Source organism: Diadema antillarum, unplaced genomic scaffold, assembly GCF_040938485.1.
Source record: "Diadema antillarum isolate AM-2024a unplaced genomic scaffold, OU_Dant_1.0 seq00001606_RagTag, whole genome shotgun sequence".
NCBI lineage: Eukaryota > Metazoa > Echinodermata > Echinoidea > Diadematoida > Diadematidae > Diadema > Diadema antillarum.
The window spans coordinates 574,446-601,006 of NW_027272319.1; the positions used below are offsets into that span (position 1 = coordinate 574,446).

At 38.9% G+C, this 26,561-nt stretch overlaps 1 protein-coding gene across 1 annotated transcript in view; it reads right to left on the reverse strand.

The window, feature by feature from the left end:
- LOC139711073 (ras-related protein Rab-40C-like) overlaps window positions 1–26,561 on the reverse strand; it is a 58,112-nt gene that overhangs the window by 14,191 nt on the left and 17,360 nt on the right. The window contains exons 2-3 of the mRNA XM_071622991.1: window positions 8,523–8,583; window positions 490–628 (exon numbers count right to left, since the gene is read on the reverse strand). Of these exons, the coding sequence (XP_071479092.1) occupies window positions 490–628; window positions 8,523–8,583 (200 nt within the window). The remainder of the gene's footprint in view (window positions 1–489; window positions 629–8,522; window positions 8,584–26,561) is intronic.

Here is a 26,561-nt window from a genome sequence, read left to right on the forward strand (position 1 = left end):
TACTGCTGGCCTTTTATATAATGGCCAGCTGCTGTAAATATGTCTCCATAAAAGTCACTCTGGTAGGATAACTACTCATTCTGAGAACTACTTGATCTACAAAAGGAAGACAAGAATAGCATTTTGCAGCATTACAAGAGATCTTTTCACATCACGTGACACCACAATCTCATCCCCCTCATTACATTTCTGGCAGCTCAAAATTGGCAAGTAGCTTTAAAGGTACTTCAATAATAACTGTTTCAAGCATGACCGCAAAACTAATAATGATCAAAAATTTATATATAGGATACACACTACCTCACATTGGGAAACTTGGAAAGTGCTCTCTCATAAGCCCTGCTCAGGAGAGGAAGTTTTTTACAAGAATAACATTTTGCCACATTGCAGGAGATTTATTTACACTACGTGATACCGCAAACACAATTACACCCACCCCCCTCATCACATTGTCGCGGTTAACCAAGTTGACAGTTCTAATTTCAGTACCTCATTGATTTCCCTGATCCATCTGTCTATGCCGTCGAAGGACCACCTATTCGTGATGTCGTAGACGAGGAGAATTCCCTGGGCACCACGTGAGTACGACCGCAGAATCGTACAAAACCGCCCTTGTCCCGACGTGTCCCTGCAAAAGATGGAAAGAGACAAGTGCGAAAGGACACACGTAAACACAGAACTAAACATACATACATCACATGATCCTGATTTGAATTCTGCCCATATTAAGCATGACAACCTTTCATGTAACATTCACTTGCAACATGCTTGGGGGTAAAAGGACACACAAGAAGCTTGAAAGGACATTTTTAGCATAGAATTGATAATGCAAAATCACATGGGTATGCCTAATTTACTATCATGTACAAATGAGCAAATATTAGATCAAAATTTCTCAGTCCAGAGCAGGAAAACTAGGAGAGGAAAAGGACACTTTCTAAAATACAACGCATCTTAAAATAATGTTGCTACAGAGTCATCACATGAACATGATTCCTTTTCAAAGGGGAAGTTTCCCAGAAACTCTATGTGGTTTTATATTTTTTATTACTTATTATACTATTTTTTTATATGTTCAGCACATGCACAAAGAGAAGTAAAAACAGATTTATTGTAAATACATCCTGACGAAAGTTCAGTCAAAACTGGAGTACAATAGTTGTAAAGTGAAGATCAACTTGTCAGATATACTTCTACTTCATTTATATACTATACTACACAAAAGTGTGTTCTGAAGCCTCCTCAACTCAAGCAGCCTCGAGCAGTCTTCCAGCTCACTATTCTAAACAAACAGAATGCAGAAAAGGAGATCAAATCCGATCGGGCTCTGAAACCACCTATGATAGGAGGTGGTTCACAGCCTCCCATAGCACCCTTGAAGAGGCTCGGCAGTACTTAGTATAAACGTTACAGGTTTTGAGAAGTGGCTTTTTTGACAATCTGGAAGTTTAATCTCTTAAAGGGAAGCAGTCCTGAGATTTTCACTGTACTGATAATTAAGAAGAGTAAAAAAAATATAACCTTTCACCAATTTATACGCGTGGACATCAAAAATTGTCTCCGTACGTGATTTTTAAAAAATAATTCTGCAAGCGATCGTGTAAGAGCCTGCCAAAAGGTGCAACGTCATTGATGCCCTACTCTCAAGTTGACAGCCGTGCCTCAGAAAACCAATTTAAGTGTTCAAAATGATCATATCTGATTTTTTCATAAAATGTGACAATATACATGTGGTTTTATTATTTCAAACAACATATTTCAAGCTTATATACAATTAATATAAAAATAAATAGTAAACATGTATTTATAAATAACTATGGAGCGTACGCATGACGAGCAGAACACCGCTGGAAAGAGTTGTGCATCGATGACGTATGACTCTCCGGCAAGACTTGCTCATTAGCATATTCACCATGCAGAGTCACACTTTTTCAACCAAAATTTACAAGCTTATCTGGTGATTTGACAGTTTGTTTTTGGTGAAAGTAGTTCATTGGAGGTACCAACAACAACATATTTTTTTAAATTTCATGAGGACTGCGTCCCTTTAAGGTCATCACCACCTAGCGTAAATTAACCAGCTATTTAGACTGACTGCTGCTGATAAACGCCACACGACTTGCACACTTTCGCCCTCAATCAAGCAGTTTTTCAAAAGACCACGCAGTTTATCAGAGGGGAAGTCGGTTACAATGAAGATGGACCAAGTCAGGTCCTGCTTTGGGCTGGCGGCCCGAGCAGTGTAAACAGAAAAGAGACCACTTTTTTTGGCAGGCTTTCAAATCTCCTTGAGAAGGTTCCAAATATCATGCGAGGTATAAATGAGTTCTTCATTTTGCCCGATAAATTACCTTTGACCTTTGATAGCATGTGACCTTGGACAGTGTTATAGCATAAAGAGCCCCAAAGTGTATAATGTCTCATAAAATTTTGGTCAAAAGTGGGTAGTTGTTGCATATTTATTTGTCACAAGAGTCTAGCAGGTGAACTTTGATATGTGACCTTAAATGACCTTTGACCTGGGAAATCCCCTTGGTGCATCCCTGTCTCATGTTTGGTTAAGACCTTGAGTGCTGGTTGGACTACTGTATACATACATATACTGCAAACATTTTTTGCGAGATGTTGTTTTTTGCGAATTGACACTGACGCTATCATAAATGCACTGTTAACCCAGTGCATGGCAACATTTTCGTGTGTTGTTAATTTCGCAATCCAACTGCGATTCGCGAAATTTGCGAAAATTAAACCCTCGCAAAAATAACAGCTTATACGGTATCACTTGTCAGAGGAGAGTCTAGGATGTCACTTTTAATGTACGTGATTGACAATCAAGGAGTGATGATGGACAACGGACTGATCAATGCAGTTCAGATCTCTAACTCCTACCTCCATTTTTTATAGGCGAGAATATAAAAATTTCATAATGTCCTTGGTACAAACTCTGAAAAATTCCAAGACTAAATTATGCATCATAAGGGAAACAACTGAGAGAAATCATAACTAATCTACTTGTTGCCATGGTGAGCATTCTTATAAATGCCTGCAGTAACAATGGATCGATCTGTATATAGTTATGTTGACTGGCTGAATCTGGTTGAGGCACAGCCCCGTAGATCTATGAAATATTTATCCCGGCTATTTCTACATTCAGGCCACTCTAGATGAGCCTTGTTGAATGTGGGACATACTTCGTTTCATCTCACTTTAAAAAAAAAGACAAGAACGCAGGGGTGCATCGGCCACGTAAGTGGCACAGCTCGCAGGCAGGTGGCTGCATACATCAATGCATTAACATTTACTTGTGTTGACTTTCTGTGTTTCAGAGGTGCACTTTTTGCCCGTGGATGCCCTGACAAGCATCCACGGGAGACGGATCGCCATGGAAATGAAAGGATACACTGATATAGACTGATGCTGGGAGAGAGGGCAGGAAAAGAGACAAGGAGGGAGAGAAAGAGAAGGAAAAGGGGGGAGAAAGGGGGAGAAAGGGGGGAGAAAGGGGGGAGGGAAGGAGGTGGGCAGCTGAGAGTTAGGGCCCTGGATAATGGAGAAATGGGGGGACAGGAATGGAGAGGAGTGGATTAAAAAATAATAGAAGGGGATGATGAAAACATACAATTGCATACAGTATGCAAAGAAAAAAAAAGGAATAGAGACAGACATGTAGTTGCGGTTAGATACTATGTACATGCATTTGTGGGTTTGAGAGTAAGGCTTTGAAACAACAGTGTTTCAGGGAAAACATTTGACAATCAAAATGCAATTAGATGATATTGAAACCACACCACTACTTCAATCAAATGGAACCACATAATCAACAATCGCTAAAACTCATGAATCAAAACGTTGCAACATAATCACCAAACTCCACGTATTGAGTAGCTACATTGTATACATTTGAAGTTTGACAACCTATACCAGCACACAACATTCAAATTGGCTGACGTAAGACCTGAAAACCTCTTATTACGGACTGCTCTATAGGCGTGTCTTCATCAGCCCGAAGTTTCAAAATAGCGCACTATCTTGCGGTTACCAAACTAGTCCGATGTCAAAATAGCGCGCTATCTGTGTAGTGAAGACGCAGATAGTGCGATATTTGATCAGGAAAATTTCCCCAAAAATCTTGGTCTAGTTTGTCAACTAGAGCGCTAATTCGTGAAATAGCTCGCTATTTTGGGTGCGTCTCCATCAGCCCGAAATTTTCTCGATCCCTCCACGCTTCTGGTTAGCCAGCTGGCAATGGAAAATGCATGTACAAGCTAGTAATTGTGTATAGTACATTACCCCCACGCACGGTGTATTCATCCAGGATCACATATAGGCCTACTGTTGTTGACATCATTAATACCAGGGAGGTGATTTCTCTCACCTTCCTAATAAAACTCAGTGCCGTGCATGCTAGCTGTTTTTTGTAAACTTCTTCCTTAGCTGAAGATTCTTGCAGGTTGTGTGTATTTTTGATTTGTTTAAACATTGCAATTCGTTCACTTCATATAAGATGCCTCACTGGACAAAAGAGTAGCGTTATTAATATCCCTTTGGAGAGAACTTGCTGTACCGCCCACCTCCCTGGTTGTAGTATCGTACGTACATACAGTGATATAGGAGATTTTGAGCAGGGAAATCCACTTTCAAACCGCGAGCTAGGCAGAGTAATATTGTAAAGTGCGCATGCGTTAATTTTCGGACAATTTTTCCCGAAGCAGGCTGTTCGAGCTGATGAAGACGCACATTTGCTGTATCGGGCTATTTACTAAGACCGCAAAATGTCCCGCTAGTTTGAACTTCGGGCTAATGAAGACACGCCTTATTAGGGGTAGAATGAAGAGGATCAGAGACAGCAGCAAAGGTGGAAGATGAAAGTGGTAGTAAAGAAAAGAAAAACACAGCAACAACCAAAGTCAGAACTAGGTGTAAAAAGAAGTGAAGTAAACATAATGAAGATAGAAGGGGGAGAAGAGGGGTGTAGTTGAGGAAGGTATTCGTGCACAGCCAGTCATCAGGCCTAGATGTAAACTTGGTTTGTGTTCATTTCTGCTTCAGTTCACTCATCTTCGGCCTGCCGCAATGGTCAATTCCCTGGCCGATCCTTGCCAATGCAAACTGACCGATTGCAAATTGTGGTGGAAAATTTCCGAGGCACAGAAAGTGCACAGACCGCAATTGAGCACACATTCTGCTTTATCTGAAACTAATCCCAAGGCAATGCTAAATGCACAACTGTATCGCTTGTTGTGGGGTGAATTACCAGAGTAGTAGTATCATCAAGAATGGATTAGCAGTCTACTGAGCACTCCAATTTTCTTGCCATCTTCTTAAATAACTTGCAGTAATTCTCATATAATGCTAAGCTTGGAGGCAAATTGGAGCAAACTGCGGGCAAGGCAAATTTAATGCAGTATACCAATCAAGTCTTGAGGGGTGGGTGCACATGATATAAGTGTGTTAAAAATCTCTTCTACACAGGCATCGGAGATGGTTCATCCTATCCAATCCCTCCATCATGAAAGTCAGCCTCAACAGGATGCCCACATTGATAAATTGTAAAAAAAAAAAATGAAATGTTTTCATAAACAGTTCGGGTTTTTTTTGTAACTATTCCACTGTAAAAGTTTGCTTTTAGAGGTTCTGTTTACCATTGGAAGCAGAGATTTTAAAAATGTCCAAAATATCACATTTGACGCATAGTCTAACAGTAGTCTAATCTATCAGTTGTGCCATAAAACATCCTACCATGCCTGTGTATAAACATTTTGCAATAAAGCCTAAAATACAAGGATATATCACTATTTTTCTCAATAAACCACTAACTGTATACAGTTTAGTCTAGAAACATTTTTATAATAGCTACATGTACTGTTCACATTTTGTGTATTACACTGATTCAATCTTTTATATTGGTTGTTTCTATCCCTTAGTCATATTTTAGAACTATTTTGAAGCACTAAAGCTGGGTTTTTGTTTCATCTGCAAATGGTACACAATGCCTTTAACAGCTTACAAACTATCTCTCCCAAGAGCAACAGCATATAAGATTACCTGCAGTGTCACTATAGCTAACACTAAAAGCGTATTAATCATTATCATAGACATGATAGTGACGCAAGTGACATGATCGTGCTGAAATGCTTCTGTTCAGAGGTTGTAACTGAGTAGACATTAGCAAGGGACTGAACCAAAAATAACTTCAACATCTTATGCTGATTTTCATTCTTTTTATGTTTCCTGGTTGAAGGGGAGGGGCATTTGCATAAACTTGAAGTGCAGAGATGGGGGGGGGGGAGATATCAGGTTTCATCGGTGCTTGAAAAATTGGACAGTCTCCCTCAGTACAATGCCCTTGGCTAACATTTCCTTGTCATCTTGAGCAGAGCATTAAAGGACAAGTTCACCTTCATAAACATAAGGATTGAGAGAGTGTAGCAATATAAGTAGAACACATCATTGAAAGTTTGAGGAAAATCAGACAATCCGTTCAAAAGTTATGAATTTTTGAAGTTTTTTTGCCCTACCCGCTGGATGAGAAGACTACTGCAGTGTATGAATAACTTAGATGTCACATGCGTACAACAATATAAGGAAAATATAAAGAGAATTTCACAAAATTCCATCTTTTGAAAAAAGTACACATTCCCCTGACTCGTTACCGATAAATGTTATGGGTAATATTATTCCCCCTGCCTTTAGAAAGAGGCAAGTCAATTGCTCTTTTATTATGCGAAAAAAAGTGAAAATATGTTGAATTTTCTTTTATATATTCTTTATACTGTTGTACGCATATGACTCACAAGCTGTAGTAGTCTCCTCATCCAGCGGTTCCAACACAAAAATTTAGAAAATTCATAACTTTTGCATTGATTGTCCAATTTTCCTCAAACTTTCACTGATGTGTTCTACTAATATTGTTGCATTTTCTCAATCCTTATGTTTATGAAGGTGAACTTGTCCTTTAAAGGGACGGTATAGTTTTGGTTGAGATGGGGATTCAGGTTTGAACTTTTTGCAAGATATTTAGAAACCACATATAAAAATTATTACAGAGCATACAATTCTATGAGACTGATAGTATATCTTTGATGACAATCAGTTTTAGAATGGCTGAGCTATTATATCCCAAAACACCTTCTTTTGCTTTGTTTTCGGATAGCTCAGCCATTTCAAAACCGATTTTCATCAAATGAACTTTCAGTTCCTCATAGAAATCATAGAATTGTATGCCTTTAATATTTCATATAAGTGCTTTCAAATTATCTCGCAAAAAGTTAGAATCTGAATCTCCATCTCAACCAAAACTAAAAGGAGAATGTCACTGTCTACAAAGCTGCCCCTAGCAGTGCACAGTGCAAGCATAAAAGGAGAACATCACCTCCATATCAAGTAGCATTTTAAAGCTGCCCTCTCATCATCATGGTTTTGAGGGTGCTTCAACTGGCAACTCTCAGCAAAGTTGACCAGCCCCTCCCAAGAATTTTTTTGGCAAACTCACAGTAGTTACAATGTACCTTTGGAGCACATCTGCCCTCTGTGGAGTGCTTGGTGCATGCAGTAAAATCGTGAACCAATGACAATGCACACATGATCGAGATATTATGTAAACAAGCACGCACGGCAAAGGTGCATGTATTGCCATCATGTTGTAGCAAGCCACAATGTGCTGTTAATGCTTCTTGGAGGCATGTTACTTGCTCTGGGTGCTGCTAATATAATCCTAACCACCCCTATCTCCACCCCACCCCCTTGATTTTCTAATGATTGGCAAATTTGCATGGAATCAAGCATGGAGCATTTTTATTTTTATTACATCAGAGCACAGAGTTCTTCAGTCCGGAAGCAACAATCAAATTTGTATAATGCGGAGCTGAAACAAATGGCACAAAATCTGTGAAAAATTTGAACAAAACTGGGCAAGGAATCAGAAATTTACAGCTTTTAGCAATTTGGCGATCACCCAAGGACAATTTCCAAATGTACTACAATTGTATGCCAAGCCGTGGACAACTTGCCATAGTGTTTGTACATAAAATTTCTTGTTTTCCACTTTTCTCATGATTGAGATGATCTCTACCGTTAGTTTCCATGCAGAGCATATACAGCAATGCATCACTCTTTACACAAGTCATGAAGTTTGACCATGAGAAGAAGTGAATCAGAAGGGCATAAAATTGTAATAAAATTTTGCTAACAAAATTAATCCACAGAGCTGCCTGCAGCTTGTCTACAATTCAGTTTAACCATCCTCTGGAGCGAGAGACTATTTCAATATGCCGCAACCACTTTATTTGTTGAATGAGTTTACTCATCATACCTTCGCTGATTTTCTTGAAAAGTAAATAATTCTAACATGGAGTTAAGTCAATATGAGGGGTTTTGATTTCCTTTAAGCTTTAATCCATGAATGATGCATAAACAGCATATATAATGGATGGCTGTCATTCACGTTAGCTTTCGTCCTTGTGCGATACTCATGTTTCAGAAACTGGCTCGCTGCGTCAAAGGATAATTTGATCTCCACTCACCATAGCTGTAATTTCACTCTTTTCCCATCCAGGAGAATTGTGGTAGTCTTATGGTCTATACCTGTGGAAAAGGGAAGAGGAGATAAAATAAAAAAGCATATTAAAGGCTAGAATGGATGAATCAAACAAGATACAATTTGTAGAATTGAAAGGGACATGAGATATTTCCACCTGATTGGTTTCTCAGTAAGAACACATATCAATCTGCTTATTAATCACAATCAGATGCATCTAATTACTTTGCCACTTATTCCTGGCTTTTCTACACATAGAACACAGAGACTTTCGTATTATTTTATTTCACTTATTCCCATATTATAAAAAAACAAGAATAAAAACAAAAAATCAGATTGTTATTACAAGGAAAAGTTGTGCAAAGTCAACTGGAAGCACCCTAGCATCATGTGTAAGTTATAGCCATCACTAGAAACTAAGCTTCAACTAGTAAATATTGCAGTGTTGTATATCACAAACTTTAGCACAAAGACAATATATACCATATATTAATTCTCTGGGTAGGACAGGTTATTAAGGAAATGTAGGGAAAAGTAGAAAGAGAATTTACTGTACGAGCTGAAATTTTCGCGTACAGATATTTTCACGAATTGCTACATAGAGGACATTTTGCATGCTGTTAATTTCGCGGTTGCGAGGGTCTAACTGAACTTAGCTATTCGTGCGTTGTTATTTTCGCGTGTTGTTTTTTTTGCGGTTCAAAGGCGATTCGCGAAATTCGTGAAAATAAAACCACCGCGAAAATTTCAGCTCATACAGTAGCTTGTGTGTGAATGTGATCACTCACAATAGTTAGCGGTAAAATAAAACCTTTAATCATGATTACAATAACTCATCAATACATAATACTACATCCTTGAAATAATTTAAAAGGAATTTGTTTCTTTGTTTCTGTAATTTGTCACACGTATATAATATGCACATTTTTTTTTCCAAGAGTGCACAGATAGATGCATTGTACTGAACGATCACATTTTTGCTCATGTAATATGTGTGTTTGATAGACAAAGGACTGTATTCCTGGGGCTACATTTTTCTCTCTACAGTCCAAAAGTAAACTGATTTGCACAGAGATATATTCACTAGAACGCTGAATAATAGCTACCACCTGAATTTTCATAATTAAAATGCAATGATGGTAGCTATCGAGAGCTAGAGGGCTGCACCGATGAAGTCAGCATACCATAAATAATACAGCCATTGTCTTCTACCAGAATGAATGGGCTTTATGTTTTCTCAGAGCATACATGTGGATACCTACAGTAACATGAAATCATTCTCACAGCATGGAGGTTGACCATGGAGAGATGGTCAATGGCTATAATGGGTCAAAGCCTGGACACAGTGTGACTCAACCACAAAGATCAGGAGGAAAGCCCGTACTGGTCATGTGGCCACCCTCTCATATCACTGCTGGGCACATCACCTCACCTTGCTCCCCCATTAGTGCAGAGGTAACAAAAGAAACAACACGTGTCTTCGAATAATTCATGAGTGTGCGTTATATCAACGTATGTGTGTGGGGAGGGGGGAGTTTGGTAGAACCAAATAGCATGCACGATTTCTGACATCACAATATATGCCTCCAGAGTTTTCTAATGGTAATGTGACCGAAAAATGGTATGCAGAGAATATAATATATGCAGAGAGCGCTGCTAGCCAACCTCTGCAGGTGTCAGAACGTATTGATGCACAGTAAGATACGAATTTACAAAAAAAAAGAAATTATATGTACACACAGTATTGCATCTGTTCAAGGGCACAAAATCATATTTTGAATTAATACACACACTATATCAAAATTCAACAGAAAAACATACAATTTCATTTTCAAAAAAACTGCTTTCTTATTTGTTCTTATTTCTAACACGGAAAAAAAAATTTAAAGGTAATTATCATACAAACATACAAGATGACAGCTCTGTTTAGGGGTACAAGGTAGAATTACCACAAACCCTTCTGGCGTTCTCACTCACGACCCCCGTACGGAAAACATGACATGACAGCGTTTGCGATTGTTTCAACACATTGCCAAAGTTAGCGAGCTGATTCATTTATCAAACATCCAATGCAGCATGACATGACAAAAGTACTATTTATTTGATCACATGACTTCTCTGGAAAAAAAAGAAAGAAAGAAAAGGCATTTTTTTTTTAGAGAGAGAGATCCAATGTTTTGCTTCCACCTGGGCAGAGTACATCATGTATACATACTATGTATGCTAATGATACAGAAGTAAGCATTTTCTCATATGCTCACTTAATATGAAATACTCAAACTGACCAATAATGTTAACTAAAACTCTGGCCGTTTGCCCAACACTTTTGAAGAAAAAGAAAATAAAAGTTGCTAGGCACAGCTTCCTCTACTCATACATCCCATGTATGCCAAGTCTTATTTAGATACGGTTCTGAAGTTACGTTGTCCACAAAATCGATTACGGACAGATGAACGAATGGACAGATGGACAGTCGCACAACCTAAAAATGATGCCTCTGGTACCACTTTGAGGCAGAACCATGAAAATATCTCACTTGCCCTATAAATATGTACGGTACTTTTAAAGTGTCTACCTAGTTCACTTGCCGAAGCTAGCAAGCAGACATGATGTAAGCTTGTAGCACTCTGAGAAACTAAGGTATGATGATAGCCTGAGACTATCAATATCGTACCAACACACGACTCATCTTCTTTTGATCAATCTAATATTACCATAGGGTGTACTGCCTTATCATGTAGAGCTGGCCGTTCACTGGTTGTATCATGAAATGTCCGCAAGGAAAATTGGGGATGAGGTTGTCGTTAATTGTCACATGACTCACTCCTCGCACTTGTGATCCCCAATTTCGGGTAATTCATGTGTCTACAAAGCACAGCAGGAATACAGATTACCCCCGTGTGGGGGCGTGGCTTACAGGAGCATCACTCGATGGCCGCATCACATTGGAAGGCAAATATTGAACATCTTGGTTCCTGACACATCATGCTGTTACAGCCCAATTATGAGCAGGCATCTAATAATACAGACCTTCCCTTTACTTTGCTAAACATTGCATTGCTTGTCCAATAATACAACATCTTTTGAGAAATGTGTGAACCAGCAGAGGGCTTTTAATGCATTATAAATAAAGAGACCATTAAATTGACCTCAGGCAGACATTTGTCAGAAAGCTAACAGGTGAAATTGTATATATTGTCCTGTCATAACCACATTTGCCAAATTTGCTAAGCATATATCCTGAATTTTTGCTGAAACATTTCAAAGAAATAACTTTTCATTTGACATGATATCTATAGTAACATTGTTTTCCCCAAAATAACCGAATAAATGTCAAAACATGCTGCATCATTGTTATACATTTTAGTGAAATATCATCAAGTAATATGCTGGCAACAAAGTAATAAAGGTTAAACAAGCAAACACACACATACACATAGGCCTACACACACACACACACACACACACACACACACACACACACACACACACACACACACACACACACACACACAAAGTGTACAACTTGAGTCACTTTAAAAGAATAGTGATAATAAAACAATTGAAAACAAAAACAAAATCCCTATCAGAGTGTCCTTAGAGGATAATGTCCAACCTCGCAGGAAATAGGTACAATAATGTACAGTGCATTCTGTAGCTTGCCCACCGCATCAGCCAGGGCACTATCAGGTGATGACTAAGAGTGTCCAAACATGATTCAATGTGACCACAGTCCAGTTCAACCCTCCTAGGACAGAACAATTGTCCATGCAAAAAAAACAGGAAACACGACAAACACTTTATCTGCGAATGCTGCGATGACCTCGCACATTTTCAGAAACCTGACATGATAGATTCTACTGGAATACGTGTACAAACACGTGGTACAAGGAGAAAGAAAAAATGGCAGCCATGATTAAGCTAGAATACATTCCAGGTATGTTCTTACTCCATTGTGTCACTGAGAGGAAATGGTTACATCTCAACCTGCCAAGCACACAACAAATGTCCACATGATAACAGCCTTGCGGTTCTATCCCATACTGACCAATGAAACAAAAACAATCTTTGCAATCATCACTATTCGGTACAAAACTGACAATCAATCATAACTCCAACTAAAGATACAATCATGAAGATGAAGATTTGCACTGATTAAACAGTAAAACCTGGGCCCCCGTTTCGTAAAACTAGTTATCAAAAACAAGTTACGATAGTTGTTGTAAGCTACTGAAATCCTTGCATCTGATTGGCTGAGAGCAAATTTGTCATAGAAATGTGGCAGTTGTTACTGATAGCAAGTCTTATGAAACAGGACCCTGATGTTAAACATTCTTTTGATGTAAACCAATGACAGCTGGATGACAGCATTGAAGACAAATCTCTTGACACTACAACAAAACACTTTACTCTAATACTGCCTGACAATTGAGAGGTGCAAAGCAACTATGCCTATATAAAAGTCCCTTGAAGCAGAACATCGTACACAGCCATAGTTGCAGGCCACAGATTGTCAAGGAAACTGCTACTGCGAATCATAGTAAAAAAACACACACACACAAAAGAAAACAATCAAATATTATACATATTGTATATATGTATCAAGTGCAACATTGCAATTTTTCATTATAATATTTGATGATACAAAGATAGATACGGCAACTATTAATGCAATATTTGAAGACAAGAACATAATGGGCCTCTTGTAAAGGAAACTTGAATTCAGCAATTCACTGATCTCTAAACAAAAAACATATAGTTGCTTCCTAAATCCTTTGAAAATGACAGTCTTTGCTTGATCTCAAAGCCATCAATCAAACCAAGGCACATTGGTCTGGGACAGAATGTTGTGAGACCCTAGACACGAATGATAGTAATGGCTTGACTGTAACAGGAAGTGGCGGTAAATTGCCACTGGTGTCTCTTTGTCTTTAATACTTTTCTTAACGACAAAGTTATGGGAGTGTTGCGATAACACTGAAAAGCAGACAAGATTCAAGTAAACCACTTTCTTTGTTATGGGGGACACGGTTCCTGCAAACAGGACTTTCTGTACCATCTGTACCATCTGTACCATCAATCATATCTAGTCATCATGAGGTTGATATTGCATGTCAAACAAATATACCTGTCTGCTCGGTGAAAAAAGGAGAATATGACTACAATGGGAACATGTACTCGTCTTCTGATAAGAGGAGTCTTACGGCCAACGCTCTACCATCCACATTTGAATTGCTCCCTTTGTGATGCAAACACACTGTTGCGTCAACTTGTGATTCCAACGGCTGCAAGGAGAGCTTTTGTTACTCAGAATGCTGCCATTTCCCAGAGACAGCATGGTTGTCATGCCAACGAAGGTCATCCTCCTCCTTCTCCTTATCATCATCTTGATTATACACATGCCTGTAGAAATTCCATACTTTCCACCAGCCTAATACTATATAATGGATCCAGGAAGCAAATACTAATTCCCGGAATCCCATGGTGCCCCCCCCCCCCCCCCCTTTTATCTATTCATCAATGATGCCACAAAAGCTTTTTGGTCAGACACAGGGAAGACACTACTGGTGAATGAATACTCATTTGTACATGTACAAATGTATGATGAAGAAATAGACATAGAGAAGGCTACATAGAGAAGTCATATATGGATAGATAATACCAGTAGATATGCTGCAGATGAAGACACTGAAAGAAGACTGATTGAAATATTAAGACTGGTGAAATGAATGCATGGACAGAAAAATTAATAACATCAAATACAGGGAAGACTTTGTTAAAGCAGACGGACATACACTTCACACCTTTCAAAAAGTTGAATTTCAGCAAATAATTTAGACAGCAGCATGGAAGGATGGATATATGCAGGAAATGCAGAGAGATAGAACAAAAACAGATGGTATGATATGAAAGAGAAACATATCAAATGTCCCACGGAGATTGGCACAGCTCGTCTGGGGATGATGTCCCTGTTCACACCCAAGAGCACAACATGAGGCCAGATGGGTGATGCTGTCCCGAAGATCATCTTTCTGGTGTCATCAGAGAAGGCGAGAGAAAAAAAAAAGAAACCCTGACGAGCATGACAGACACCTGTCTGCCAGGCAGGATGTAGGTCAAGGGTCAAGACCACTCTCACTCGTGAAGAAGAGCACGCTACTTGCCCCTTGCAGCGCCGACCCATATTTTGTCATTCCATCACAGACCCAAACTGCAACAGACAGCCTTCCTCAATCTGATCACATCGGTTTTAATCAACATTCAGGTTTCAGATCACTTTGCACATATCCAGTCTTTTCTGGGAAACATAATGAAAAAAAAAATATCCAATATACTATATAATCCACTATTAAACTCTCTCCTTTCATCTTACAGAAACAAACTCCCTTGAGTTTTGCTCCCTTTTTTTTAAAGAACTGTTTATCCACTGCCGATGTAAGAATATACATTTGATACTTTAAACCATGAACGTACTATTCAAATTGAAGGAAGTGATGATATAGCAGTTTACAAACATTGTATACACTGTACATGTAAGTTCCCCTCTGATCTGTACATAAATTGTTATTTCACTTTTTTTTTACATTTGATGAAGAGCAAGTTGCATATTGTGTATAAGTTATTGTAGTCTTGAAATAAACCATCTAGCAACACTAACCTTATCAGTATTAAACATGTTGACATGGTTATACTATCCTCTTGGTTTTAAAGAATCATAATGCAGAAAATACTGTTTTCACTTAAATTTTAAAACCCAAAAAATGCTTCAAGTTTAGGATATTTGAAACATAAATTTGATTGGGAAATGCTGCAAAAAAAAAAGCAAACAAAACAACATTTCAAAAGGAGACTGGTACGATCTCAGAAAGATCTGAAGAGAGATCTTCCATCACTGCATGCTCATAAAATGAACAAAAGAAAGACTAGGCACCTGTATTTTCAAACCAGTAAACTCTAAGAGACAGATATTGCCAAATTTCAAGCTTTAGAATCATCAAGAGAAGAACCTGGAATGATCTATGACTCTTTAACTGTTTACACTTCTTTATAATTGCATTTTTCTCATGTTTTGAAGACATTTTCTTTTCCGATATAGAAAGCAACGTGTCACTAGCAATCTAAAACTTGTTGAAATCAAACTCACAGATCCAATAATGCAGCAAAGCAGTGCAGCTTCAAGTGCTCTACATATTTAGAGAAGACAAAGTTTACAAAATTACAATGCAGCTTTAAACATTCTGCATTTTCCAGTCTCTCCTATTTCAATTCCTTGGCAAAGATTTTGTTTACACAGGCAACCCACATGCCAGCTCAAATCCTGCTCTGTCTTCACAAGATTCTTTTTCCTCAGCTCACCTCTGGGCTCCAATGTAGCAGTTTCGGTCGTAAGGGAGAAAAAATTCACGGACCAGTCATTTTATTACAAAAAAGCTCTCTTTAGAATCAACGACACAGGGGCTTTATGAAAATAACAACCTAAAAACACCAACATACATACGGTCAAGAGTAAACAGTTCATACCCAAAACAGCAAATCTCTGATCTTTTTCAAGCTGCTACCACCTTTTTCTCATAAGAACTACAAAAAAAAAAAATTATGATGTACAGTGTACAGAATTACTACTGTTATCAAGGGCTGCATTCATCACCTTTCCCATGTTTGAAACATGTTTCAATACCCACTATCAAAATGCATTTACAAACACCTTTCGGATCATGTTTCTCAAGTTGCTGCATTTATCAACTCAGTGTGTTAAAGTCGATTGGGAGGTCTTGTTACTCCGCAGCTCCATTGCACAGTTTGATGTAAGAAGCTGAGATGTGTAGTTGGCAAGGGCAGATCCGAGCTATAAACATGTTTCAAAATGACTTCGTATTTATCAATCCTACAGAAACACATTTCTGGCTCAAATGCGTTTGCGATCGCGCTTTCTTCCGTGTTTCTAACCCCATAATCAAAACAGCTTTGCATCTATCAACTGCCAAAAACTCCAGGCTGAAAGTTGTTTGGAAGCCTTAATTCTGTGCCAGAAGTGAGTTCATAAACCATCCAAGTAGCTGTCATGGCTCAGTGGATAAACCACAGGCTATCAATCATAAGGTCCCTGGTTCAAGTCCCCTGGCTGCAGTAGTTGTGCCCATTAGCAAGGTACTTTATCCTAGTCTTTTAGAGGAGACTTTTATGCTATACAATGTAGGTTCTGCAGTTGCTTGCCTATAAGCATACATTGCTGTTTGTTGGAGTGGCAATGTGAAACAATTCAATTCAAGAATTTCATTATCATAACCCTAACCTGTCATCTTTTATTTAGAAGCAGACCGTACAGTAAGCACATGTACAGTCTGTACGTCTTATTCAAATTCGAAAAGTTAAAACAAAGTCTCTTATAATACCTTTAGACCACACAGAATTAAAGTGAAGCAAATATATAAAAAAACAAAGCAAGCAGAGGGAAGGAAAACACACGAATCATGAAGAAGCAAGGTATCCTATCGGTTACAGCTCGTTATTCAAAAGGTTCGTTATTCCAAAGGCTCTTTAGTCCGAAGAATTGTTATTCCGAAGGTTCGTTATTCCGACGGTTCGTTATTCCAAATTTCATTTTCGGATTAATGAATCTCCGGAATAACAAACCTTCTTTAATAATAACGCCACAAAATGTTCGGATTAACGAACCCTTTTTCATTTTCGGATTAACGAACCTCTAGGTATTTATTAGGGAATTTGTGTGTTTCGGATTAACGAACCTTCGGAATAGCGAACCTTCAGAATAGCGAACCTTCGGAATAACGAACAGCACCCATCCTATCAACCCCTCTGCCCCAAAGATTTTGTTTTAATTCCCCATAGGATTTATACATGGCACATCAGCAAGCACCAACTGACAATTGAAATGCAAGCTTTATTCCAAATGTAATCTTCAGTTTTGATGAAATAATACTGACATACAGTGATGTGCACATATACATGTACAAGCAATAGGCCTACTTCATTTCTCCCTCCTTTTTTTTCTTCCACAGAGTGAATATAAATAACCTTTATAATCGTCATGTCAATAAAGGCTTTCTAAGAATCCTTAAAGGGGTGAATGATTTCAGCCACTTGATGTAATACAACTTGCATGTACCATAAAAGTGATATTACATGTAGCACTGGTGTCATATTATAATACTCAGGGCACACAGATCCCTGATACAATCACATTTTTATCTGTGTGTGCACACAATTACCCCTCATAATATGCCTTTATTTGCCCTGGCAGACATTCAAAATGGTAAATTATTCATCCGGTGGGGCCACATTATCTTTCAAAGAAAATGTATTGACACACAAGGTCAAGAAAGCATCGATCCTGACTATACAGTACGGTTACAGCTCGTTATTCCGAAGGTTCATTATTCCGAAGGCTCTTTATTCCTAAGATTCGTTATTCCGAAGGTTCATTGTTCCAAATTTCATTTTCAGATTAACCAATCTTCGAAGTAACGAACCTTCGGAATAACGCCACAAATTTTCGGATTAACGAACCCTTTTTCATTTTCGGATTGACGAACCTCTAGGTATAGGGAATTTGCATGTTTCGGATTAATGACCCTTCGGAATAACGAACAGCACCCATACAGTACACTGCATACTGCATTGTACAGTATGCCTACAGCACTACAAAGTAATGTTGTTGTTCTTGTTGTTGCTGTAGATCTTGTTGTAGTAGCAGCAGTAGTAGTAGTAGTAGCTGCAGTAGTAGTAAAAGAGGGTAGTACAAATATTGTAGCAGACATGTGCTGTTGTTGCATCATCATCACCATACATACTGATATAGGCCTACCACATTACTCAGATACAAAACTGTATGATACAACAATCATCATCACATCAATATTTATAGATTGCAGTTCCCTCACTGATTCACCTGTAATAACCTCTCATATCAACTATTTCATTCCCTCTAATGTGCACCATGCACTACTAAAAGCCCAAAGCACTTTACTACCTTTACAGCTTCTGCATTAATAAAGCAGAACTCTAAACACACACACAAATGTGTATCTTTTGTTTAAAAGTTAAACAAACAGGTGCACATTCATGTGCTATACCACTCTTTTTTTTTTTCTTTCATTGAGGGTATGTTTGCTTTTTCCTCAAAACGGGAGACTTTTCATGCACAATGCATCACTGTGGTCCTGTTTCAAGGACAATCCCATCATCACAACCTGTAGAAAAACCATAAAACACGGACAGGAATCGCTCTTATCGGCAACGAAAAACTGTGACCCGGAGATTCAATACTCTGGCTTTGATCCACATTGTGGTATCTTCAAGAGCACTTGTTTACCTGTTTGGGTACCGCTAGCATGGTGGAATCATCAACAGTCTTCTCTGGAGAGATTTCCGCCTCCCATGCCTCCCACCTCCTGAGTTTAAAGTGCTAGTATATATCTGATTTTTTTTTTTTTCTAAGATACTGCCTGCCATAATTTTCTTTAGAGAAAGATCATTCTCTTGTCATCCCATCGTTCTAAACCCTGTGCACTACAGACATTATCCCGTGCTTGCATTACCCCATGCCTTGCATCCATGTGTACCCTGTTCTCTTCCCCCCCCCCCCCCCCCATATAGAAGCAGCTATAACACATCACCTGTCACACATACACACACACACACACACATGTACACAAACAATTACACTTTACAGGTAAGGAGAAATTTAAATGGGAGGAGCAAAAAGAGCGTGTAGAAGAAATCATATTGATGAAATCTAATTCTTGTTCATCATATTGATGAAATAATTCTTGTTGAATAAATAAAAAGTGATGCTTACCATAAGAAATCGTATACATTTGTACTTCTTTCATACAGCCAGAAAGATGACTAAAATAAATAGGGATGTGACAAATGAAGGAATTTCAGTATTTCATAGTTTTAAAACTGGAGGCTTTTGGTTTTATTTTTCTAAGAGCATTTGCTTTTCTAATGTATTATCATTTACAAGGAAAGCAGACCCCACCTCCAAGGAAATTTTTAAAAAAAATGCAATAGAAGCATAACTCAGATTTTCAAGAGTCATTTGATTTCAAGACAAGATTTAAAAAAAAAAAAATCATCTGCTCCTCTGAAATACTGTCAACATGTCTACTTATCAGAGGCAAAACACATCTGCATTGATACAATATTGCTTTACCAGCTACTGTGTGTGTTGATCATTTGGGAATAAGATTGTGATCAAAATACAGGGTCAAAGAAAAAGGAAAATCACTGCCTGAGAAGCAGAAAGTTGCAAGTACTGTGAATGCAATGACCTTTTGCTGCTCTATGCCTGAAAGATCCTGATGCAGCAGATTTTCTGTAGGAAACCTCCCCCTATACAAATTTGATAAAGTTTTCAAAGAGCAAATCACTAATAGAAACACTGTTTAACATTTTCATGGCTCAATTTAAAAAAATGTCCAATTTGGTGAGTCAAGTTGAATGATCATATTCACATACTATGAATAATGTATGAATCAGAATATGCTCCTCTTCAACCCTACTTTGTAAGAAATGGGCAGGCTTGTCTCCAATATATTCCCTCCATACTTCCCCTATATGGAGTTAAGACCCAGTACCGTGAGGGTTCATGTGTGGCTGGATTCACTCGCTGCCTACCAGGGTACATTCAAAAACCTCAAATAGCATCGATCAGAAAATATGGGCATCGAAGCATGTATCAGGATGCTCATTAGTAACAGTCGATTCCAGTCAAGATTCTGTGGCTGTGTGCGTAGTTATATACAGTTTAGTGATTAAGCTGTACACAATTCATTGCTGGGGTTCTCCAATATATCCGAGCCAGGCCAGCCTTCGCACTTCCGTGGTATCCCCACGTTGCTGCCGGGTCTTTAACCTCCACCCCTCCTGCATACATTTCATCCAAATTCCCATCACTCCCATGCATTGGTTACCTTGAATCCTCTTGTCTCCCTTTCAATCGTTTGTGACGCGATAATAAAATCTCATCTCGTCAGTTACATCGATAAATCTCACTTCATCCTTCCTCAAGACACATGCCATCACCGCTGGCACCCAAGTGGCCTTTAATGATGTCACCTGGTCTTTCTCCAACCCCCCCCCCCCCTCCATCCCCCTGTCAAGGAACCATTTCAGATTGGTAAAATATCTTGTTTGTGGTTTGAACACATGCTCCACATTAATCTTGCCATTTTTTGTTGGTTTGCATTTACGCAATGATCAAGGCGATGCTTAAGGCAGCATCTTCTCATAACATGTCATTCATATCATGTTTGATAAATCATGGTATGAAAGATAAAGCACACAAATTTTTCTTACATCTGGGCGTGGAGGTGCAGTCTGAACGAATTGATTTCCAAATCATGATAGAGCTCAATATCTCTTCAATGCATACATTAGGCCTACATATAGGGAGCAGTGGATCTACACTGTAAAGTTGTGTGTTCGATTGACATACCATAGACTTTGAGGGAACAGTTGTAGTACAATACAATCTATGTAATGTTGTTTGCAGCAAGTGGTGGAAAGGGGGCGGGGTGGACAAGAAACATGATTTTAAAGTACATGTACCTGAATATTCTACACTCACATTAAATCTCAAGACACATCCAAAAGCTTGTTACTCATACAGGAGTGTAACTTTAAACAAGTGAGTGTAACTTTAAACAAGTTCTTCTTGCAAGTGTGAAAACCCCTCCACACTGCCAGCACCCCAGTGGCAAAAGGTTGTCACCTGTCCTTCCTGCCAAACATTCTCTTCGCTTTGTCAGACAGACCCTGTCCAAATTACTGTGTCAATACAATCAATTTGCATTTCTTTTTTTCCCTCATCCAACTCCCCTTGTTTCTGTTCTCCTTCTCTCTCTCCTTCTCTCTCCCCCTCTTCCTCTCATCAAGCAAGCTCACCTCAGAATGGGATGCACATTAGCCCCTAATGAAGCTGATTGTGTGGGGATAATTAGCGCAGAAAAGGATGGCACGCTATCGAGGGTATATCGGTGAAACTTGTAGATAGAGCACCCGCAGCTTAAAAAAAAAAAAAAAAAAAAAAAAAAAAAACTGATTGGAGGATGTATGTACATTACTGGGAGCCTAATGTATAATATCATATCACATGCTCTTTGCTGCAATGCATTAATCACATTTAAACAAATGCAAATGTTTGAAGACCAAATTCATCTAAATTTCACGCAAACTGTTCACGGATGATCTTGCCGTTGAAAATGAGGGTACGGCTATATAAAGTGATGACGAAAGAGAAAACTTCCGGGAAGCACTGACAACATGTTTGCCAAAAAGTCAAAACAGAACTGTCTGGGCCTGGAAAATGAAACTACATGTTTGATGTGATGTTACTCATGGAGCAGATGGATATGATTTCAAATGCGGATTCACAATCTGACTTAAAACTTTCTCTGAATTCAAGACCTATATATAGATTATTGTCAGGTTCCGATTGTTTCCTTATGATTTGAATGTGGAGGTCATGGCTAATTAAAAAAAAAAACAAAAAACTACCATGACAAACGAGGAAGTCATTTCAAACATTACTTTGATAATCGTGTGGGCAATATTCTACTAGCAATTCAATACTTTCATCATCAGCTACAGTTCTGCGCACGTGGTTTACAGCGATATCTCAAATGACAACAATTGCATGGGACAATTCTAACAGTTACTGTACGATTTTGCAATTGGCACCCCAAACTACTCACATCCCTCCCATAATTGTAACATACTGACGATGACTCACAAAAATGAAAGGGAGAGGCACAATTTGTATATTGCTTTGGATAGCAAATGTATGTGCCAGTGAAGACATGCCATACGTAGATATTTTTAAGTGATGAGAGCATTTCAGTATACTTGGGGTGCAGCTGGCTGGGATGCCTCTATCTTTTCACACAATCACTCTATACTCAGCCACGTGGCCCTTAATATATATTTCAGAATAAGTTCACTGATCCTGACCACTGAATTGAGGGTTGACATAATTTCAAATTGATTGTAGTGTGCACCATACAAAATAACATCATTATCAGAGTTCCTAAATTGATGTAACTGAAAAATGACAGTTCTAGGTAATTTCAGTAACCTTTGACCTAGATTTTTTTTTTACAGACCCTGCTTGAATGATATGAAAGCTTAATTGTCCAATGAATGTACAGCTTCATTACTTTCATTACATGATAACACACACACACACACACACACACACACACACATACACACATACAAACAAACACAAACACTCACATACATTGTACAAACATACACAATACTGCATTACAGCTATGAGTTCTGTTCTTGTTATTTTGGGGAGTATTCTTATGGTTTATCTTTATATTTGGCAGCCCAGTGAATTATTGATCAGGAGGCAGGGAGTGAGGGGGAAGAGTGTCTTTCATTTTACCCACAATGAATCTCACGTGACAGGAGTAGGGTGTCAAAATCAGTCCGTGCTCTGCGGACAAAAATAGGGTCAATATCCGATCTCCCGGACGTACGGGTGGAATCCGCATGTAATTGGGCAGCGTCCTTACTGCCTAAAAGCCTGGAGGCTATATTGTCTTGTTTGATTAGATTGGGCACGATTTTGGCACGCAAGTCCACAATATAAAGCACAAATGAACAAATGGACTTCTATCTGTACCGGTGGTCAAATGGATCTCCTTGTGTAAGACTTACAGCGAGTACGTTGTACATCTACTGTACACTGTACTATGTCCTCCAAATATACCAAAAAAAAAAATACCATACCACAGTAACCGCGCACATACAATGTACATGTATGTATGAATGTGAAAGCAGAAGTGCCTTGTCTTTTAAAGATAAAATGGTATGTTCCACACCATTTATAAGATTGGTGTAGTACACCTGATCTGAGGAGATATGAGAATGCTGGTAGTGGTACATCTGCGGTGTGAATTTGGTACAGTAGAGTAGCTCTATGTTTATGGTGTGTGTTTTGTTTCTTCAATATTCACATAAATATACGTCACCATTTCCCTGATTTATGGGAGAGTGGAACTAGCTGATAAAATGTGAATAAACATCACGTATCCCAATCACTTCAACCAGGTGCATTTCATTTGTGGCAGATAGAAGATGAAACCAAAAGCTGGGTGATTTCCTTTCCATCCCCTTTTCTTCCATCCTTCCAGTCATTCATTTCTTCCATTCATTCATTCATTCATTCATTCATTCATTCATTCATTCATTCATTCATTCATTCATTCATTCATTCATTCATTCATTCATTCATTCATTCATTCATTCATTCATTCATTCATTCATTCATTCATTCATTCATTCATTCATTCATTCATTCATTCATTCATTCATTCATTCATTCATTCATTCATTCATTCATTCATTCATTCATCTGACTCTAATGTTTCTCCTATTCCTGCTGTTCTGTTTGTTCTGATGGGATGAGGAAAGGGGGAACACACTAATTAGGAGTTATTAGTTACGTTCAGACGGGAGCCCTTAACCTCGAAGTTAGGAAACTTCGAGGTTAGAGCTTGTAGTTAGGGACCGTGAAGACGCACTCGTAGTTAGCAAACCTCGAGGTTTGCTCGATGTTTCGAGCCACAAGAAATCTTATGGTTAGCGCTCTAACCACGAGCCGCGGGGGGTCCCCACTCGTAGTTAAGCACCGTGTGGACACAAAAAACAACGAACTCGAAGTTAAGAGTGACCTCGCCGTAAACTCCATCCCGGCCACAATTTCCCTCTGCTTCCGGGTCAACCTCCCAAACGTACACCACAAATACACTACACGTGAAAAACCTATGACGCACGACACAACAACATCATCTTTTCTTCCCATGCGCTTGATCTCTGAAACTGAACACGTCGAACTCACTACTGTATTCTATATTCTTCTCCGACGCTAAAAAATGTTTTCGACGAATGTCTTCATAAAGGCATGAAGTCATCAGTGCAGTGCTATCTCTGCATATCATGACAGAGAAAGAGAGTACCTGTAAGCGAGTCCGACAGGGTTGGACTAAAGAATAGATAGACGCCTTGTTAGCAGTGTGGGCTGAAACTTCCGGTTTTGTGGTTTTAACATCGAGTGGGACCCACTCGTAGTTATGGGGGGCAGAAGCTTAACCTCGAGGTTAAGATTCGTCGTGTGGACACACGTCGTAGTTAGGGGGCAAGAGCTAAACCTCGAGGTTTCCTAACCTCGAGGTTAGGGCCTGCCGTCTGAACGTAACTATTGACAGAAATGGCGGCCTCTCTTGGCATCCCATCCAAGGCAATCAATGCATTTGAGTGGAAATAACTTCATAGCAAGTATGAGTACAGTCGGCACTGCTTTATCGGGACTCTTACAGTATTAAACACTGCATCGATGGGGCAGTATGCTTGCAAAGTTTTCATGGCATGCTGCTCTCACAGCATAATTGGAACAAGATGGAGTTTGTAACATGACATGCTGTGTGCAACATACTCAGAGGAAGGGCATTCTATTGGCCCATTAACACACAAGATTTATCTGTTTTTGCATTGCGATGTAAAAATTAATTTCATTCGCAAGCATTCACATTATAAATATGTGGGAAAAAAAATACTCATTGGAATGAAAGCACATCATTTTTGATACATCTCTGAACCATGTACAGCTAAATGATGATTGGACGGTGATTAAAAGCACCTTTATATACAGATATAGTCTTTGGGACCAGGTGTGGGTAGCGAGTTGCATTATGGGATAAAAATCTCGAGTTTTCATCACATGCTGTTAATACACACTGCACATGGTAAAGTTTTGTGACGGATTAATACATTTGATTCGGCACGCCGTACACCGGGGTACCGTTGTAACCCGGGGTACCGCGTTGTGTAGCGCCATCTCATGCCCATTATTTATAATGCGTATCCGAATTCAGATACGCCGATTCCGAATTCTGATACGGCAAAGTCGTCGCAATGAACTAGCACCATAGGTGTTTTTCGAAGTAATTTCTAGTACCACACCGTTTTGTAAACATCATCTACCGTAACTTTTATTTTCAGAAAAAAAAATAATCACCGAAAGCCCAGAAAATTCACCCCAAAATCAACTGTATTTCTTCAAAATTTGATCATGGGGGCTGCCATCTTTATAATCTTCTACGCGTGCGCGAATGGTCGATAATAAGAGATGAAATGCAAAAGAAAAAGGTTCAGAGCAGAAAATAATTATCAGTTGCATGCATTAATTGTTGCATAATCACAAATAAGGAAACATTTTTGTGCATAATAATACTAAAATAAAACTAAAAAATATTTTGACACATTTTTTGGTAAGCCAGGGTACAGCGCTGAAAAAAAAATAATTAATTCAACAAAATGGCGAATTTTCATTTGGTACCCCAGGGTACCAAATATTGCATCAATTGTAGAACAAGAACAAGACTGATGGATTTTTGCATCATGATTGTTTCCACTCACACAAATCAACTTTTTAATGCATGATTTTGTAACCCAATGATGCAACTCACTATACTAGGCTTAGAATGAGCGTGCCTGGGTCATGCTCCAGTTATTGCTTAGGCAAGCTTGGAGATTTAAAGTGCTTCATTGAATGACATCTTTTGGCCGTGTACGAGCAATCGCAATTTTTGAAACAAAATGATACGTACATAAATTCTTGCAGTCATAAATTAAATTCTTGGGCCAGTATGTTCCTAAAATAACTTGGGGTTTATCTACTTAAACACGTAATGTCATTTCCTAATCAGGGCATGGAACTGCATGTTTGAGGTTTTTATCTCATGTTCAAGGGGGGTGGGGTGGAGGGGCAGGGTGGTGCATTCTCTTCCTCCTACTCTTCCGTCTCCTCCCTCTCCATCATTAGGCAGGCATCAACGGTGATGCGGTGATCAATCTTGCCACGGGTCCTTGACTGATGCCATGAAGAATGCCAAGCATCTGACTGGCACTGAACCTTGGGGGGTACAACAATTCATTGCTGTGGGACCAAGGGCTCCATCTCTGAACTTCATCCCAATCAGTGAGTGAT